Below are 20,334 nucleotides of genomic sequence, written 5' to 3' on the forward strand. Positions count from 1 at the left end.
TTCTATAAAAGGTAAGCAGGACCTTCAGCTGTGAGATTTGTAAAAAAATGTTTTTGATAAGAAGTTCACAGACTGAATAGAATTCTCTAGAACTTATTTTTGCACCATTTGCCGCATATGCCGATAGATGAGCAAAGTCTAGTTTGCATTTGGAAAAGATAGCAACAATCTTTGATTTCATATATGCTGTGATTTCCTTAAGATCTTCCTAAAAGTCAGGAAAACAATTTGAAGCTCCATTTTTCAGATCAAAATACCCAAGAGCTAGGAGGAACATGTTTTTGTTGCCATGTTTAACGCATTGCTTGCAATGCTTGAGAATGTCTGCTTGCTGGGGCAGCTCACGGAATCAGCTCTGCGTTGTGAAGGGCTAGAGCAGCCATTTGCAGAACTGCCCCTTCTGGGGCACCTGGGGGCTCCATCCGTTAAGTGTCTGGCTCTTGGTTGGGGCTCAGGTCGTGGTCTCATGGGTTGTGAGATCGAGCCCTGCGTTGGGAATCTGTGGTCAGCTGGGAGTCTGCTTGAAGATTCTCCCCTTCTGCCCTTCTCCCAACTCTCACACATTCTCTCTCTCTCAAATAAATAAATCAATTTAAAAAAATTAACGTCCTGTTTCCCTCTAGGACATTTTACTTGCAACGCCCGAGTCAGGAGACATACCTTTACTTATGTTCCATAAAGCAATCAAGGACACAACGCGGTCATATGAGTCTGGGTGATACACACCGGGGTTAATTAAAAGTTCCGCAGAGCGTCCGTGTTTTGGGGCAGGAGATGAAAAATCTCGATTGATTTAGAGACAACTGTCTCACCTGGGTTTGTGAGAGATTCAGCCTCCATCAGTGGTAACCAGATCCCGAGCCAGGCTGCTGCACACAACCAGGAGGCCTGCGCCCCCTCCCCCACCATTGCAAAGAGAGCAGAAGAACATCTCTTGGAACAAAAAAGAGCGTGTCATCTCTCCACACCATAGCTGGTTTTCAGGGTGACTCTTCTAGACCAGCACACAGCTCTTCTACTGTAGCTGGAGAGGCAGAAGGTGAAGCTGGAATCATCACGCCTGCTTCCAGGCCTTCTAGGGACTGAGAGGTGTGGGGGAGGGGCAAGTGTTGGGAACTGTGAGCCAGGGAGGATTTCACTAACATAATATCCTCCCTTCTCTGCACTGGGGAGGGGCGGAGAGAGTGAGCAAATGCCAGTTTCAGGGATGCAGCTGAATTCATGGCAGAGGGAGCACACTGGGGGCAAGGATCAGACAGAGCTTTGTCATCAGTTCCCCACGGGGGTGGGACCTGCTCCATTCAGCAACCCCCTCCCCGGAAAGAAGCCTGTGCTCTGTCACACTGGGATGGACCAGGCAGAGGTCAGCTGGTTGGAAAAGATTCCCGGGGAAGTCAGGGCCAGGCCACCAGACTACAGGTTAGCTACAGGCGAGGCCTGAGGGAGGAGATAAGTAAGACTTGGCTTGCAGACTGGAGCCCCAGAGAGCACACACCACCAGGTCCAGGCGGAATGTCTCTTACTGTCCGATAATTATATTGTTTCTGAGCTCGGGGCTCAGAGAAGGAGTCATCAGCTAAAAATGGACTTAAGGGATTTTTTTTTTTTAAGTAAAGGGAAAAAAGAGATGAAGCCATCGAAATTAAAATCAGACCATAAAAATGCTTAAAGAGGGACCTCTCGCCACGGGGAAAACCAGGGCTGTTCAGCGACTGGGGACATTCATGTGTGCCCAAATTGCTTTTGACGAGTCTATTTTTGCCACAGTGGGATGCTGGTTCTGTTGGACAATGTCGTTTTTCCATGCCTCTCAGAGTTAAAGACACCAGGAAGCTGGCAGAGATGTGGGATTTGTCAGAGGACAGACAGAGGATCCAGAAATAATCCAGAGCTGGTCAAGAGTGATGAAAATCTAAACAAGGCTGACAAAGCCACCAGGGGACGGGGATGGGCCTTAGCAACACCTTCAGGGGAAGGGTGAACAGATGTTAGTCACTTGGCTCTGCAGGAGCTGCTGAGCTGAACAGATCGACTTCCTGCCTCAGTCACGCGGGCGGGCGAGGCTGCTGCTGAGACATGTGTAGACATCCAGTTGCAGGAAGCTGGAGAAGGAAACCTGGAGGAAGGTAAGGCAAGGGTCGGCAGGGAGCTTGAGTCACTGCAAAATGTTTTGTCTTTCTGACCAGCTGCTAGAGCTGCATGTGAGGCTGTCACAGGTAACCATGTGAACTCCATTATTGCCACCAAGTCACGGACTCCTGCAGGAGCAAGGACATCTAGTGATCAGGTTCTAAATGAGGTAGCTCTTTTAGAGAAGTAGCACAAAGCTTCCTGCTCTCGACTAAACATATTTCCAAGGCAGAAGGATGTGTTTCCAGAATCCTTGGTAACTGGGACTATAAATGGGAAGAATCTAGCTGCTGGGGCAAAGAGGGGCCAGGCATCAAGTCTCCCAGCTTCTTTCTCCATCTCCTGAGTTGAATGACTTTCTGTTCACCCATTCATTCATTCATTCATTCCTGAAACATATAGTTAGTAGCTGTTACGTTTTGAGTGCAGCCTGTGTTCCAGAAAGAGGTAAGACCCTCTTGCCTGTAAGGAGTCTACCATTCTGGTTTCTGCTGTTATCCAAGTTTTCAATCCCAGCAAATGAAGATTATGTCAAATAAACGCAAATTCTGGCTTAGATAGGGATAGATTTTTATTGGAAACAAAGACTATTGCAATAGGGAGAAAGAACACTCCCGTCTCAGAATCACGCAAGCATTTTAAAATCAAATGGAGGGAGGGGGGTACCTGGGTGGCTCAGTAGGCTAAGGGGCCTTGGTTTCCACTCAGGTCATGATCTCAAGGTCCTGGTGTCCATCCCTGTATCAGGCTCCGCGTTTGGCAGGGAGTCTGCTTGTGGATTCTCTCTCTCTCTTTCTGCCTCTGCCCCTCCCCTTGCTCATCCTCTCTCTCTGTCTCTCTCTCTCTCTCAAATAAATAAATTAATTAATCCTTATAATAAATAAACAAAACAAATGGAAAGAAGCTTTTTTCTTTCATAGGGTAGAGGGAAGGCAAGCAAAGATAAGCAGAAATTTTAGAGGGGAAGCTGAACAGCAAGGGGAAATTCCAGTGAAATCTGACCAGAAAAGTGTCCCACTGTGGTCATCTGGTTCCCAGGAAAGGCTAGTAAGGGGGATACATTCCCTTTTTCTTGTGTTTGCTCAGGCTTAGGGTAAAGCAGAGTTCAGGTCTGTAAGAAAGGGGGAAGTCTGCCTAAAATGTGGTTGAGACCAAACAGACAGCAAGCAATGGGCATTTGCACACAGTTTGTCAAGCTCTAGAAACTGACACTTTTGATAAGTGTCAGAGTGGTGAGCAGGAGGCCACTGCTGGTGAATGGCATCCCTCAACTATTTCCCAGCCACACACACACCCACACACACACAGACCATAGGGTTCCTATCCTGTGGTGATTCTGATTGCTTTACTCTGTATTTTATATTTTTCCAGGCCACAACCAGTAGTTTCCTTTCTGTTGGGTAAAATTCAATCTAATTACACCCAGAGCACACCCTATAGTCAACGAAAAATGAATAGACAGGTTCAGATATATTCTTTTGTTTCCTCAATGGAAAAACCAGGAGAATGGAAATAAAATTTGTGCCTTCCAGACCCCGAGAGGAAAACCACAATAAACAAAACTTGATCTATCTAACAAAAGGCAAGACACAGGAGGAAAAAAAGAAACCCAAAAGCCTGGCAGATAAGAAACTCAAAATAAGGTGATAGGAAGAGATCCAAACGTATCATTCAGTACAATAAATTGTGAATATGTTGTTATCCATGGAAAAAAAGGTGTTTGGACTGGGTTTCTGAAAATCCTGTTATATGTGATTTACAAGTGTAAGTATTTACTGCACCATGACAATGCACCCCAAAGCTTAGTGGTTAAAGATGAAAATGATTTCTCATTTTTCACAGTCTTGTGGGCTGGTGATCTGACCAGTTCTTCTGCTAGTCCTCCCTGGGATCACTCATGTGGCTGCTGTCAGCTGGCAGCTGGACTGGGGCTAGAGAGTCCAGGATGTCCTCAGTGTGTGTATGGCAGCTGATGATGGCTGTTGGCTGGGACTCCTCTGTTTACTTCAATGTGGTGGCTCCTCCTGCAGGAAATTAGTTAGGGTTTCTTTAAAGCATGGTAATCAGGGTGAGAGGGAGAAAGAGGGAGCTACAGGCCTCCTAAGATCCAGTCTCTACAGTCCCATGGCCCTTCTGCTATATTCTGTTGGGTGAGGCTAAGGCAGTCACAATAATCCATACAGTGTGGTATTGGTGGAGAGATAGATACATAGATCAATAGAGAATAGACAACCCAGAAATAGAACCACACCAATATGCCCAGCTGATTTTCAACAAAAATGCAAAGCAATTCAATGGAAGAAGAATAGTCTTTGCCACAACGAATCGTTGAACACTACATCAAAAACTAATGATGTATTATATGTTGGCTAATTGAAATTTTTAAAAAAAGTGTCAGAGCAACTGAACATCCGTAGGTGATGCGCTTTTCACCTAAACTTCAAGCCTTTCACAAACATGAACACCAAAGGGATCACAGATGCAAGTGTAAAACCTTTAACTATAAAACTTCTAGAAAAACATAGAAGAAAATCTTCAGGATCAAGGGCTAAGCAAAGAGTTCTTCAACCTGACACCAAAAACATGATCCATAAAAGGGAAGTCTGAAAACTGGATTTCATCAAAAGTGAAACCTGCTCTGTGGCAGACCTGTTGAGAGGTTGAAAAGACAAGCCACAGAGTGGGAGAAAATACTCACAAACCCTGTATCCAGCAAAGGACTAGTATCTAGGATATATAAAGAACTTCAAAACTCAACAGTAAGGAAAAAATCCAATGAGAAAATGGGCAAACGACATGAAGAACCATTTTGCTGAAAAGGATATTCAGGTGGGGTATAAACATGAAAAGATGCTCGATGTCATTAGCCACCAGGGAAGTGCAAAGGAAAATCACAGTGAGATATCACCACACACTCTCAGAATGACTAAAATAAAAAATAGTAATGCCACCAAATGCTAGTGAGGATTCGGAAAAACTGGATCCCTCATTGTGGCAGGAAGATTAGTAGCCTTCCAAAGATATATATGCCCTTATCCCCAGACCCTGTAACAATGTTAGGTTGCATGGCAGAGGGGGATTAAAGTTACAGACAGGATTCAAATTGTTAAACGGTTGACTTTAAAATGGGGAGATTATCCTTGATTGTCTGGGTGGCCTCAGTGTGATTGCAAGGATCTTTAAAAGTAGAATAGGGATACAGAAAAGTCACAGAAGGAGACATGATGACAGAAGCAGTGTCAGAGAGTCCAGAAAAAGACAACAACAACCCACACATATATGGTCATCTAACTAGTAACAAATGTGCCAAGGCTTTATAGCAGGGGACAAGATCATCTTTTCAAGGAAAGGTGTAGAGTCAACTGGATAGTCACACGGAAAAAAAATTGAATCTTGATCCCACCTTACTCCATACACAAAAATAATGTCCAGATGGCTTGTAGACTAAGTGTAAAAGGTAAAATAATACTGCTTCTAGAAGAAAACATAAGATAATATTCTCATAGTCTTGGGATAGGCAAAAATTTCTTCTTCTTTTTTTTTTTAAAGATTTTTATTTATTTATTTGACAGACAGAGATCACAAGTAGGCAGAGAGGCAGGCAGAGAGAGAGAGAGAGAGAGGAGAAAGTAGGCTCCCTGCCGAGCAGAGAGCCTGATGCAGGGCTTGATCCTAGGACTCTGAGACCATGACCTGAGCCGAAGGCAGAGGCTTAACTCACTGAGCCATGGAGGTGCCCCTAGGCAAAAATTTCTTAAACATGGTTCAAAAAGGTTCTAACCATAGAGAAAAAAAAATCAATAAATTGAAATGTGTTAAAATTAGGAACAGCTTTTTATTTAAACACACACACACACACGCACACACACACCATTAAAAGTGTGAAAATAGGGGCACCTGGGTGGTTCAGTAGGTTGAGCATCAGACTCATGATTTCAGCTCAGGTCATGATCTCAGAATAGTGAGAGAGAGCCCAGGGGTCATCGGGCTCCGTGCACAGCCGGGAATCTGCTTAAGATTCTCTCTCTCCTCTCTCTGCACCTTCCCCTGTTTGTGCATAGGCTCTCACTCTCTCTCAAATAAATAGGTCTTTTTTTTGAAAGAGTAAAAATAGGGGCGCCTGGGTGGCTCAGTCATTAGGCGTCTGCTTTCAGCTCGGGTCATGATCCCCGGGTCCTGGGATCGATCCCCGCATCAGGCTCCCTGCTCCATGGGGGACCTGATTCTCCCTCTCCCATTCCCCCTGCTTGTGTTCCCTCTCTCGCTTTGTCTCTCTCTGTCAAATAAATAAATAAAATCTTAAAAAAAAAAAAAGAGTGAAAATAGAAGCAAGCCATAGCAAGGGAAAAGACATTTTACTTACAAAGGACTCATATTCCAGAAATATAAAGAACTCCTATGAATCAATAAGAAAAGGATTCTTATTTCCAATGAAAGAATGAGTAAAATACCCTACATGAGAGGCTATCCAGATGGACAGTGAACAACAGTATTCGATGTATTAATCAGCGAAATGTCAATTATAACCATAGTGCAACGCTGTTCCACACCCAACAGAATGTCTACAACCCGAAGCAGACAACGGCTGAGTGTTGATGAGGACTCTTACTCCTGGTGCAAGGGTCACATGGCACACACTGCAAGACTGGCAGTATCTGTCAAAGCTAACCATATATTTACTGTACACCTTGTGTTTCTAGTCCCTCAAAAATGTATCAATTCCCCAAAAGACAAATACAGAAACATTTACAACAGCATTATTTATTTTTTTAAAAAGATTTTATTTACTTATTTGAGAGAGCATGAGAGAGGGCGTGTGTAAGCACAGGTAGGGAGGGGCAGAGGGAGAGGAAGAAGCAGACTCCCCACTGAGCAGAGAGCTTGGGGTTCGATCCCAGGACCCTGGGATCATGACCTGAGCCGAAGGCAGATGCTTAACCAGCTGAGCCACCCAGGTGCCCCAACAGCATGATTGCTGATAGCCCCGAACGGGAAACAGCATAAATGTCCAAAAATAGTAGTATGAATAAATGAAATCGGTGTATTCCCACAGTGGAACATTATACAATAATGAGAAGGAACAACATAGGCAAGAACACAATGCAATGGGCCATGTGCAATCACACAGCTGAAGCTCACAAGCAGAATGTTAGTGCAGGCAAAATGAATCCATGCTGTTAGAAGGCAGGAGAGTGGAGGCAGAGGAGTGAGGGGAGAGAACACGGGGAGGCTGCTAGGCACTCATCATTCTCCTTTTGTTGATCTGAGGGCCGGTTGTACATGTTTTCTCTTTGTGAAAATACTTCCCTGTATGCAAGTTAATTCCAATAAAAATTTAGCCAGAAAAGAATACACCTTAGGACATTGCCTTAAAAATATACAGAGCAGGGACCCGTTGGTTCTGGGATGGAGTTCTGGGATGGAGTTCTGGGATGGAGCCCCGCATCGCATCGGGCTCCCTGCTCAGCAGGAGGCCTGCTTATCCTCCTCCCACTCTCCCTGCTTGTGTTCCTTCTCTCACTGTCTCTTGCGCTGTCAAATAAATAAACAAAATCTTTAAAAAAAATATGCAGAGGAAAGTGAACAACATGACAGAAAAAGAGACAAATCCATAATCATGGGAAGGAGATTTGGACACACGTTCCTCAGAAATTAATAGAGCAAGTGGAACAAAACATTGGTGAGGAAACAGACGATAAAAACAATAAAATTAGCAGACTTGACCTAATGACCACATAATCACAAACCCAATCCAAGAATGAACATTTTTTTCAAACATACATAAACCTTCACAAAAATTCACTACATACTATTCCTCAGAGCAAGATTTAATAACTCATAACCAATATCATACAGTCCAAATTCTCCGACAATACAACCAAATCAGTATCAAAAAACAAAAGTGGCAGGAAAAAAAACCACACACACACATTTGGAAATTTAAAAGCATGTTTCTAAATAATTCATGAATCAAAGAACAAATCTCACGAAATAAAATATTTAAAACTAAATGACAATGCAAACACTACCTATCAAAACTTGGGGCCTGCTGTTAAAATGGCACTTAGGGGGACATTAATAGCTCTAAAGGCATACATTAAAATGAATAAAGTTTAAAAATTAATGAATTAAGAACTGAACTCCAAAAGTGAACACGTAGAGTTGTGTCGGTCTGAGTCAGAAGGAGCCAGTGCCAGAAGTCGTTGTGGCGTTACCCAGAGAGAAAATTATCATATTGGGACCAGCAGGATTCTGGGCAACCTTGCAGGAGAGTTACGGGCTCCATTGTGGTGTGAAAGCAGCGCAAGACCTTTGTGAGAATTTCCAGTGGGAGCTGAGTCATGCATGCAGACCTCCCAGGCTTCCCCCTAGCAAGCATCACCAGCAGGCTGGCCCCAGGCCACAGGCTAGCTCTCCATTCCGGCAGTGTGGAGTAAATGCTCCACTTAATTACCAGTCAGCACCGTGCTCCAGGAGCACCCAGTAGGAGAGCACCTGTCAGCTCTACCCTGAGGCTATGCTTAGTTCCTTTGTCTGACTTAGTCCAGGTGATAATCAGTTCATTCGTTCTTTCTTTCTTTCTTTCTTTTTTTTTTTTTTTTGCAGTTTTCACAATCTTTTATTGACATCGTTCTTATACTATCCCAGGACCACCATTGCTCAAGAAGGGGAGTAGAGCCCTAGATCCCGGTGGGGTGTGGATGGTGGAGATAACAGCCTACACATCCCCTTGGGGACACTGAACTGAACCAGATGGGAAGCTCCCTGAATGGGGGTGGTGTTAATGACACTGCTTATATTTCCATACAGGTATGTGCGTGGTTAGAAACACCTGCAAAAATGGTCCGAAAAGATCCCGGTTACCCCCCATCCCCTGGGGAGAGCTCTGGGATTGCAGGTGGAGGACAAGGGAAGTTTCAGTGAGTCCGTTATTCAACGACCTTAGGACAAGAATGTGCTACTTACGTAATTTAAGAACAATTCTGCAGAAAGAGACTGGAAAGAATGTAAAAAGGTTAACTCCGCTCTCCATGGGATGGGGTTTATATAGATAATAAATTCTTTTTTCTTTTTTAAAAAGAGTTTATTTATTTATTTTATTTTAGAGAGAGAGAGCGCATGTGCAAGCCGGGAGAGGGGCAGAGGGAGAGGAAGAGAATCTGAGCTGAGCGTGAAGCCCGAGGCAGGGCTCGATCTCACGTTCCTGAGATGATGCCATGAGCCACAACCAAGAGCTGGACGCTCAACAGACTGAGCCATCCGAGCGCTCCAATAATAACTTATTTTTTCTATACACTTCTGGATTTTTCATTTTTCTGTAACAACACCACCGATAGAACTTTCTGTGATGATAAAAATGTTCTGTCATCTCTGCTGCCCAATCAATATATAGTAGCCACTAGCCATGTGGGGTTATTGAGCACCTGAAATGAGGCTAATGTGACCGAGGAACTGAATTTTGAATCTTATTTAATGTTAATTAATTAAATTTAAATTTAAATAACCACATTGGCCAGTAGCTACTGTGCTGGACAGTGCAGTTCTGTACTGAGTACATATTACGTGGTGGCCGTATTTCCAAGGGTTATTTTTCCATTTTTAAAAATCGAGGTATAACAAATACAATAAAGCGTACAACTCTTAAATATACGGCTTGGTGAATTTTTACACACATAAACACTCCTGAAATCACCCCCCAGAATAAGATGGAGAACATTTCCAGCACCTCAGAACATTCTTTGGAACACCTTCTCAATCCTGGTCAGTACTTTCCAACACTATTCTGACTTCTTTCTCCCCAAATTAGTTTTGCTTGCCTTGAACTTCATATGAATGAAATAACATGTTATGCATTTTTTTGTGCCTGGCTTTTCTCCCCTCAACATTATGGCGTGCATGTTGCTGTGCGTTGAAACTTGTTGAAACAAGTTGAAACTTGTTTGCTTGTTTGTTTTTCATTGCTTTGTCCTATTCTATTATATGAATATACCACAGTTTTATTTTTCCCATTCTACCCTTGGTGGCTATGTGGGTTATTTTCAATTTGGGGTATTACATATAAAGCCATGACGAACGTTCTCGCACTTGTGTCCACCAAAAGACCCGTTTGTCTTTCGATGGGCTTACGTGCTCACTTCTATCAGGGAGATGCCGAGAGTGAAATTGCTGAGTCATAAGCTATAATGTATCTTTCACCTTTGTATACTGCCAAATATTTTTCCTAAGTGGCTCTACCCATTTACATTTAATCAAGCATAACTTTTTTTTTTTAGCTTTTTTTTTTTTAAAGATTTGATATATTTACTTGACAGAGATCACAAGCAGGCAGAGAGGCAGAGAGAGAGAGAGGAGGGGAAGCAGGCTACCTGCTGAGTAGAGAGCCCGATGCCAGGCTCCATCCCAGGACCCTGGGATCATGACCTGAGCCAAAGGCAGAGGCTTTAACCCACTGAGCCACCCAGGCGTCCTACGCATAACTTTTGTAATTGGGGATAAAATGGCTATTTTGAGAAATAAGAGAGACTGCAAGAGAAACTCTTTTTCTAGACAAACTTGATAATCAGCAACAAAATTAGTGTTATATAAAATATATTATCCTTCACTTAATCTGATTTATATAGGTATCAGAAGGAGGTTTGGTTTTATGGCTAAGAGCTCTGTTGCTAGCCATCTCAGCCATCCTCTTTGCAGGATTGAGTACAAACCTCAATCCTGCAAATCACAGCTATATGACCTTTGGCAAATGACTAACCCTCTCCGCTTTTGGTTTTCTTTGCCTAAGTTGGGATAATAATATTATCACCACACAAGATTATCAAAAAGATTAATAAAGTAATGATTATAAATTCCATAGTGTGTGTGTCCCTGAAATATGGTAGGAGTTCAATAAATGTTATTAATAAGTCATTTTAACTTAATTTAATTTTAATTACTGATTGTTAATATTTACTAGGTCACCATTAACATTTTTAGTCTGTCTAAATACACAAAAGTCACTTTTACTAAAAAAAAGCATTGATAATTAATTCTCCACTCCCATTCTTTCCCTATTTAAACACTGATCAATTCTTACGAAATTCCTCTCTGATGTTTATGATTGTGGCAGTTTTTCTCTCAAATGGCTGGACGCCTCGAATGGCTTTTAGACTCAATTTAAGGACCAGTTTGCTAGAGTGTTGCTAAGAGAAAGTGCATCTAATTTGCCAAAACCAAATTAACTCCTAATACACAAGGGGACATGTTTAAGCCATAAACAGTTGATAAAAATATAAACATTTATTTTCCTTATTCCATGTGGACCAAAACTTAATTATTAAACTTACATTCACATGTCCAGACAAAGCATGAGCAATTAGCACAATTTAAAAAATCATATCATCTTCAAATTACCTAAATTACTTGCTCAACCAAGGAATGGTACAAAGTCTTTCCAACTGATTTAACCCAACGAGTTGGTTTTATTTTCTGCCCATCATGGGGTCTCTGGATGGCTTTTTAAAAAATCCATATCAAGTCTCATTAGGAAAACTGGCCATATTTAGAATTAAATGCTAATATTGCAAGACATTTTCTAATTCAATCTCTTTTATATGCCAGTCACAGCAGACCTTCCATTTTCAGTGCATAATTCTCTACCGAGTCCTAAGGCAAAATCTTGTCATTGAACACGTATGTGTAGGTAGGTGTGTTACAAATGCAATCAGTTAATTGACACATCACAGCTGAAATGGCTCTGCTTGCCTCATCCCCAATCTTCCAACAGAATTGCTCTTGTCAATATCTTCATGTTGGCAATTTACAAGGTAAAGGTATTTGTTAGGTCAGATTTCACAATTTAGGGTCTCTACTTGGGGCCTTTCTTAGGTCCTAGTCCCTGAGGTTGGGTTTTTCGGTAGAAAATGCACGTCATGCCTGAAAGGTAAAGGCCCTCCAGTTTCTCTCAGTTTCTCAGACATCATCATTCTTTCTCTGCGGATGATGTCTCTTTGTTGGGCAGAGGCTCCTTCTTTCCCCGTGGAGTATACCATAACTGGGGCTCTGATATGAATGAATCTGGGGCAAGAACCTTGTAGCAAGACGCCATCCCCTTTCCTTTCCCTACCAAAATGTTCTGCCCTGAGATCAAGGAGGGAAAATCAAGATTAGCCTCACCTCCAGGGATTAACTGTCCAAACATTTACTGACTTGAGTAATCTTTAGAGATGTTAGCTTTACTTGTGGTTGTTATGCCAGCGTCATGTGTGGAGGGCTGCATTCCAAACACAAGATCGGGAAGCATGGGGCGGCTGGCGGGGGCGGGGTGTGTGTGGGGGGTGTGTGTGGGGTGTGTGGGGGTGTCTGTTCCAGATGCTTCTTTCTCAAAGAAGCCCTGTGTCCCTTTGTCCTTTTGTATTAATGGACTTTCCCTAATGATCTTCATGATGGTTCTCATTCCTGCTGATCTTTAGGAGACACTTGGTGGGGGAGGGTGGGGCAGGGGGGCACTCCTTTCAAATCACCTTCCTGCAGACAGGTTTCCAATCTGATTCAAGGCCACATCCTGGGCATCTGGTTTCTGTAGCTCAGAGAATTACCGCTCCTGATAAATTGCTCTGAGTTCCAAGGCTACCGCTGTCATATTGCATTCTCTGAGCATTTTCCAGGTCCCCTCGATACGCGCTTACAACACACACACACACACACACACACACACACACACACACACACACGAATTCCTAGCCCACTCGATTCCATTCCTTTGCCGCATCCAGCTAAGTTTTACGACAAAATACACGAGAGAGAGCTAAACTGGCACAGGACCTGGAGACATGAAAAAAAAAATCTGCATAGAATGGAAAGCTTTACAGCCCTGGAGTAAGGGACGGAGGTGGTACACATCAGCAGACCTCTGCGGGATCTCACGGAGATGTGACCTTTATACAGCTCAACAGTCTGTTACTTGGGGGACAGAGCAAGAGTGAGCTCCCCATTGTGTAGGAAAATAGGCTTGAACAATGGAATGTAGAAAGGGGTCACAGAGACCCCCTGGCTGAATACAGGGGACCCAACTCAAAATATCCAGAGGCCCTCACTGAACAATGGGCTGCTTATAACTAGGCCCAGTTACCAAAAAAGGCAAATTCCATAGTTACCTTACCTGCTTACCTTCCCCCTCTTAAAGACAGCCCCCGCCCACTGCCTCAGTTGCAGACAGCTGCTCCTCTGGGGTCTGCCCTCCGCTCCCTTGGGTGGACTCAGTAAGCGTCTGTCTCCTTTGTTCTGCCTCAGGTGAATTCTTTCCCCTCCCACCCTGCCACTGACTTCCACCCAATCGTCACCTCATGTTTGGGGACCGTCATCTGATCTGGACAAACACCCCATATAGACACCACACCCAGCACTGGGTAAGCACGATGGAGCTCCTAAAACACCTGAGGAAGGAATGACGTCTCCGCTGGGCAAGGCTTCAGGGTTCCTTCCAATCCTGGGCCTTTAAGAGATTCTTCAATGAAGAAATAAGGTAGATGCAGAAAGAAAAAGAAAAGAGAAAGGAGAGAAGGGGAGGAAATGAAAGAATAAAATTTAAAAAGAGATAGGAAGGAAGGCCAGAGCCTGGAGAACATTCTGTGTACGTGCCAATCATCCATTCGCACAGAAGCTGGTAAGGGCCAGAGGGGACTGGTATCCCAGTGGACAGTCAATAGGGTGTCATGGCACCCTGGTCCTCCACAACCAGCACCTGCCTAGTCCCGTCCTGGGAGCTGAGCCTTTGGGCCTGGCTTTGCCCTGACAGCACTAGGCTAGCTCAGCTATGGGTGTCCATCCATTAGGAAGGCTGGCCCAGGACAAAGGAGGGGAAGAACTCTCAGAACTCTGCCTATCTGCCTGGGGCACTCAGGGTTCTAGGGGGTCTCCAGCAAAACCCCTAATCTTTAGGGAGGACAGGAAGGATCCCTTCATTCCCCTCTCCCCCTATACCCATGACCAGAGAACTGGGTTAGGCCCAAACTGCTAAGCCCTCACCCGCCCAGCCAGGCCTCTGCCCAATGCAATCATGTGGGTGGATTCCTGAACCAGTTAAAAAAATTGAGCCAGTCCCTGCCCCCTGCTCAAAGGCAGCATTTTCAAGCAAAACAAAGCTTTTATAATACAAGATGATATTTCTGAGCTGTGTCCCCAACAGTGAGGTGAGCTGCAGGGGCAAAATGGAGCTGTGACTCTCAGAAGGGACTTGTTCTCTGACACAGGTTTGCTGGTCTGAGCAGGGAACCGAGGCTCCAGCCCTGGGAAGAATCCCAGCCGCCGTCTTTGCCAGGAGACAGGCTAGGATAGGAGGCTGGGTATTTGGACATGGGCCCAGTCCCCAGCCTGCACTGGTCCAATTAGGAAGTCTTAATACTCACTGTCAGGGTGAGGAAGAAGAAACTGGAAGCTGGAGAGTAGGGACGAAATCTCGATCTGTTCCCCTATTTTTATGCCTTTCCTCTTACACCTCCCTTCCTGGCCACTCCCTATTCTGCCTGGGGATTCAGCTGGAACTCACAGCCAGCCCGACCCAAGCACCAGAGGCGGGTCAGGACCACAGCTCCCGCTCTGGCTCCTGCCATTTCCTTCTCCTGTTCTCAACACAAGAAGCCTCACTTCTAGAACGATTCAATCAAACAGATTCTACTCACCTCCACTCACCCCAAGAGACTCACAGACCTTGTCAGTTGTCCATCATTCACTGAGCACCCCCAAACACAAACACACACACACACACACGCACACGCACACGCACACGCTTGGGCATGCGCACATGCTCCTGTGAATTCCCCCACTGGCTTCTCAGAGAACAGAGGGACTGGAGTTGAAACAGAAACGAGGCAGTCTACACACACACAGAGCCACACCCCATCATAGCGACTATGTCAACCCAAGGAGTATTTGGCAGCTACACAACACACTCAGGAGCACCCCCCCACACACACAGGCACCCCTGAACTGTCGTTCAGTCTGCAGGGACCACCCCACCCTCCCTGAAGCCCCTCCCACTCATTTCCAGCCTGCTCAAGCCCACGTGGTTTCGCCCCCTGCCGCCCGGAGTTGGAGGCACTAAGAAGGAGCGGGTGCTGGGTGTAAACACCTGGCAAAATCACAGGACAGTCCAAGCAACGCGAACTCACACAAAGGATCCCAGTGGGAGGATCCTGGGGGCTCCCTCCTACTGCGGTTTCCTCCAGCATCCCCCAGGCTTCCTTCCTCTGTCTCCCTCCCCCCCACCCCACAAAGAGTCACCAAGCCCAGATCAAATCGATTGTTTTATTGACTGTTTACATACAGACGCCTTTAGAAAAGGGCGCGGGCTCCGGGGAGGGGGAGCTACTCCGCCCCGGGCCGCACTTGTGCTGCGCTTCGCGGACGGGCAAGTCCCGACGACCGAATCCACCCCCAATCCCAATCCCGACGTTTACCTTCAAGAATAAAAAAAGGACCCCGCCCCAGTTGCCGCGCCGCGTCCACCCTCCCGCCCCCTCCCCCCCCCCGCCCACCTGCCTGCCCGCCCGCCCCCCTACACTACACGGTCACACTTTACAGAACACATACTTCTCCTACAGAGCACGCTCGTCTAGGACTACACGCCAGGCAAATACTGTTCTCGTGGAAGGAGGGGCGGGGCGGGGAGACGTGAGGACCCAGGGGCTTTTCTCCATCCGGATCCCGAGGCACCGTCACGCGCAGGCTTTGTGCGAACCAGGGCGCAAGCCCTTGCGTGAAACCCGGCCCAGGGAGACCGCACTTGGCTTCCTTTGCTCCCAGCGCACCTCGAACGGAGGTCTGGGCCACGTGCAGCAGCGGAACCCCAGCTGTGGAGTGCTTGAACTCCGGAAACCCCAAGTCATCCACAACGAAATTCACCCAGGACCAAGCTCACGCTCTCTGCGTTAAAAGGGAGCGCGGTTCCTCGGCGCTTTAAGCTAGGAGAGCCGGAAAGAGAAAACGGATTCCCTGTTGTACCCCCTCATACACATCCAATTTTCCCAGAGGCTGGGAAGGGGGTGTTAGCACCGGACCCGGAGCGTCGCTGTCTTTGAGGGAAAACAAAAACAAAAACAAAAACAAAAACAAAACACGAAAATATGAAAATCGGAGCGCGGAGCTGAAAGCCGCCCCAGGCACCGGGCTTGGCTCCAGCTGATTAGAAGCGATTGGGGGTGGGGGGACAGAAGGGTTTGTTTCCCAGTCGCAAGGGGACTTTGAAACTAAAACTAGGGAGTTGCCACGGATTCCTGGCTTCTGGGACGTGCACCCCAGAAATGTTGGAGTAGGGGTCCAGGTGGGACCCTACAGCGCTCCACGCAAGGGACATCTGCTGCGGATCCCTGGCTGACCCCACGCCACAGCATTACCACCAGATATTTCCGTGGTCTCCTGTTTCCTCTGGTTCCAGAGCCTACGGTGGGGTAGGCTGCAGAGCAGATATCGCAGATAACAATTAGGGTGGGAATGGAGAGGCGTGGATTCCGCTTACCCGTCAGCGGGTGGTGCATTATAGGGAGAGAGGAGAGTGAGTAACTGTGCTTGCCGTGGAGGGGAATTGAGCTCTCAAAGACAATGATGATAATGGGTGGCTGGGAACTGGTGCAGTCATCCCACTCCCCTCTCGAAGTCCCCAGTAATGAAGGGTCCCCAGTAATGAAGGTCGGGGCTGGTAAAGGGGCGGAGTAAGCGAAGGTTGTGGGTGGGGTGGTGGGCGTACATCCTGCCAGCCCTAGGCTTCTTCTCCCAGGCACCCAAGGTGGGGGATGGGAATGGGCAGGCCGGTGGGGCTGGGGGTTCAGCCTGCCGTCTGCCTGTAATTGCCATTAATTTCCTGGGCGATGTTGACTGCCTCGGCGCCCAGGGGCAGCCGATCACTGTACTCAGAGCCCGCCTCGAACTCCTCTTGGTTGGCCTTGGACTGGGACTCCACCAAAGAGCAGGCCGCCAGACTCTCCTCCCTCTGCAGGTCCCCACCTGGGTCCTCTTGCTCCGCGTCTTCATCGAGGCTCTCCCCGGGAGCCTCTGCTGGCTCCACGACGTCTGCCTCGCCGCCTGCCTGGTAGCTTTTCTCCGACTCGAGGTAGGAGGCACGCGGGTCGAAGTCAGCGGCGATGCGTTTCTCCATGGGGTCAGGGGCCTGTGGCCGCAGTATAAGACGATAGGGCTTACCGGGGTGTTTGGCCAAAAGGTGGCAGCAGGCGGCGCCCAGCAGGGGCACGGTGGCCAGCACCAGGAGGAATACGCTCACGGCCACGATAACCAGCAGCGAGGGCAATTCCTTCTTGGTGGCAAACACCACTTGCACGTGGCAAGCCTCCCCGGCTAGCGCCAAACACACTGAGTAGTTAGTACCAGGCCGCAGGCCGCGGAACCAATAGGCGTTGACGCCCTCCTCCACGCGCGACCACTGCACTGCTGCGCCACCCCCCGCTGGGCACAAGTAGAGCAGGCGCAGCGGCCGCCGCCCCGGCCGCCCGGCTGCCCCAGCCCCGCCGGGCCCAGATCCCCAGCGCGCCGCCAGCGGCGTCAGCTGCACCCGAGCCTCGCGCTCCGCCACGTCCAGTGCGATGACGCCCAGCTCAAAGACGTGCTGCTTGAGCTCTGCGCTCTGGTTGAATGCGTGGTTGGACACGTACCGCGAGGGGTCCCCGTGGCCACAGCGTTGCTCCTCCGCCGGATCCGCAGAGATCTGGTCTTCTGCTTCCTCTCCCTCACCTGCCTCCTCCTCCTCCTCCTCCTGCTCCGGCCCCGCCTCCGTTTCCCCGAGGATGCTAACCCGGGCTAGGCCTTGGCCTTTGATTTTGCCCTCGGGCTTGGAGGGTAGAACGCTGTTGCCCCGGCCTTTAGCTGTGGACTTGCGTTCAGAAGTAGGGGCCTGCCCTTCAGAGTCTCCCCCGGCACCAGGAGCGTGCTTTGGGGGCCCGGCAGCCGCCACTGCCACGCGTAGTGAGGTGGAGTTGGCCCCCAGCTCATTGTGGGCTCGGCAGGTGTAGATGCCTGCTTCCTTGGCACTCAGGAGGGGCACCAACAGGGAACCGTTTGTGAGGGCCAGGAAACGTGGGTTGGCTGGGGGCGCGGGCCAAGCGGGTGCTGGAGTCGGGGTTGGGGCCTCTGTCTGCGTGGGCCCATCCCCATCTCCTTCCTCCTCCCCGTCATCGGTCCCATCTGCGTTGTCTTCCCCGCTCAGGACGGGAGGCTCTAAGACTATGGTGCCACCCGGGATCTGAAGTTGCCATTGCAGGCGGGGTGTGGGGTGTCCTTCAGCTACGCAGTTTAGCATGAGCGCCAGGCCGGCGGGCAAGGGGCTGCCCGGTGCCTCGGGCGGGGGCTCAGCACTCAGACGCACGCTGGGTGGTACACAGGACAGGGCGGGAAGGCGGTGCACCGGCACCCCCTGCAGCGCGGGAGGCGAGGCACACGCAATGGAGTCGGGCTCTGGTAAGGAGACCCTGGTGCTTGCGGCCCAGGCCTGCAGCCACACAAGGCTGCAACCGCAGTGGAAGGGGTTGTGATAGAGTTGCAGATGGGACAGTGCGCTTAACGCGTCGAAGGTGCCAGGAGCCAGGGTACGCAGCCGGTTGTTGTTGATGCGCAGGGAGCGCAGGTCGGGCAGCGCACCGAGCGCATCCCGGGGCAGTGAGCCCAAACGATTGTGGTTCATTTTTAGCAGCTGCAGCGCACTCAGGTTACGAAGGTCGCTCCACGGGAAGCTGGATATGAGGTTGTGGCTTAGGTCGAGGTTCTTGAGCTGGCTCAGCACTGCCAGGGCGCCGGGCTCCACCGTGCGCACCTCATTGTGCGCTAGCCACAACGACGTGACTTGCGTGACATCGGCGAAGGCCCCGCGCCGCAGCACGGTGATCTTGTTGGCCGACAGACTCAGCGTGGTCACGTTGGCCGGCAGTCCTTCCGGCACCTCGCGCAACTCCTTGTAGGCGCAGTCGGCGAACTGGTGCGCGTACTTGTCCACGCAGGCGCACGGCTCTGGGCATGCTCCGGCCACTCCTAGCAGAGCCCAGGCCAGCCACAGAGCCCGCAAGGGCACCATCCCGGATCCTGCGGATGGAAGCTGGGGAAAGAGGGGGGAAGGTGACTTATGAGATCCAGCCTCCCTCTCCCTATTAAGCTCTGCCTCCGCAAACCCGTCTGGGGCAGACCCTGGGGCCCCAGGAACCTTCTCCTCTGTGCCCAAGAGTCTCTCTTGGACACGAGTGGGGGCGCAATAAAAGTCTCAGGATTCAATGTATGCTCTCTCTCGGGCCCTGACTTCCTTTTCTAGCGGACTTGTGCCTCGACCCCTACCCCCCACTCCCACCTACCCATTCAGTCTGGCACTCCAGAGACTCAGCCGCTCCCCTGTCTGCTCTAGGCTCTGCCCTGACCCGCAGGTGTGTTTCTAAGCCTTCGTTTAACTCCGTGACAAGGGTACAGAAAAAGTATTTCTGTCTGTGGCCTGTTGTCTTTCCTCAAGCTCTTTGTCCCACTCACCGCATTCGCACACGCGCCCATACATTCACACAACACAAACACAGCTTGGCACCGCCATCAAACTTGCAACTTCTGCAGGGGTTTAGAGGTTCACAGCACATTTTCTAGCACACAAACACAAGGACACCCAGACATGGACACACTATACCCTGGAGACCTCATTGTTCTTTCAGCTGAAGCTAGCATCCGGACAAGGTTCTCCGTCGCGGTGCTTTCCTGTTCATTGTGTGAGCTGACAGACACAAGGACACAAGTCCTCACACGAACCCACCCGCACACAGGCAGCACAGGCGTTCGCTTGCGCATGCACAAAAGCCCTCCACTGAGACCGAAATCCCAGCGGATAGAGAACTTGAGGTGGGAGGGAGGCGGGACCGGGGGCAGTAGGCTCCCAGCCACCCATCCCCCCCATACTGAAGCAGCCTGTCCTGGGCTGCAACTCCCTCGAGGGGAGAACCAAGGTTGCTGTGTCAACTTCTGTCTGAGGAAGGAGGTCCTTCCCCATGCATGGACCTGGAGCATTGAGGAGGATGTCACTGAAGATTCAAAGAATCACCCCTCCCATCACGGAGGAGCCCTGGCAGCTCCCAGAAGGTATAGGAGTCCCCAAAAGACAGGTCATCGTGCAGGATTCTGTCCCTTTTCTATAGCTCCACGAAGCCTAGCATACCTCAACCCCCCCCCCCCCCCCCCCCCCCCCCCCCCCCCCCCCCC

The 20,334-nt window shown here is 48.7% G+C and overlaps 1 protein-coding gene across 1 annotated transcript in view; it reads right to left on the reverse strand.

The window, feature by feature from the left end:
- Positions 1 to 16,927: 16,927 nt before the first annotated feature.
- Positions 16,928 to 20,334, reverse strand: part of LOC111153342 (immunoglobulin superfamily containing leucine rich repeat 2) — a 3,774-nt gene continuing 367 nt past the window's right edge. Inside the window, exon 2 of the mRNA XM_022512322.1 lies at positions 16,928 to 19,201. Coding sequence (XP_022368030.1) covers positions 16,928 to 19,180 — 2,253 coding nt within the window. The 5' untranslated portion in view covers positions 19,181 to 19,201. The remainder of the gene's footprint in view (positions 19,202 to 20,334) is intronic.

Source organism: Enhydra lutris, unplaced genomic scaffold (genome assembly GCF_002288905.1).
Source record: "Enhydra lutris kenyoni isolate GAN:26980312 unplaced genomic scaffold, ASM228890v2 scaffoldscaffold31, whole genome shotgun sequence".
Lineage (NCBI taxonomy): Eukaryota > Metazoa > Chordata > Mammalia > Carnivora > Mustelidae > Enhydra > Enhydra lutris.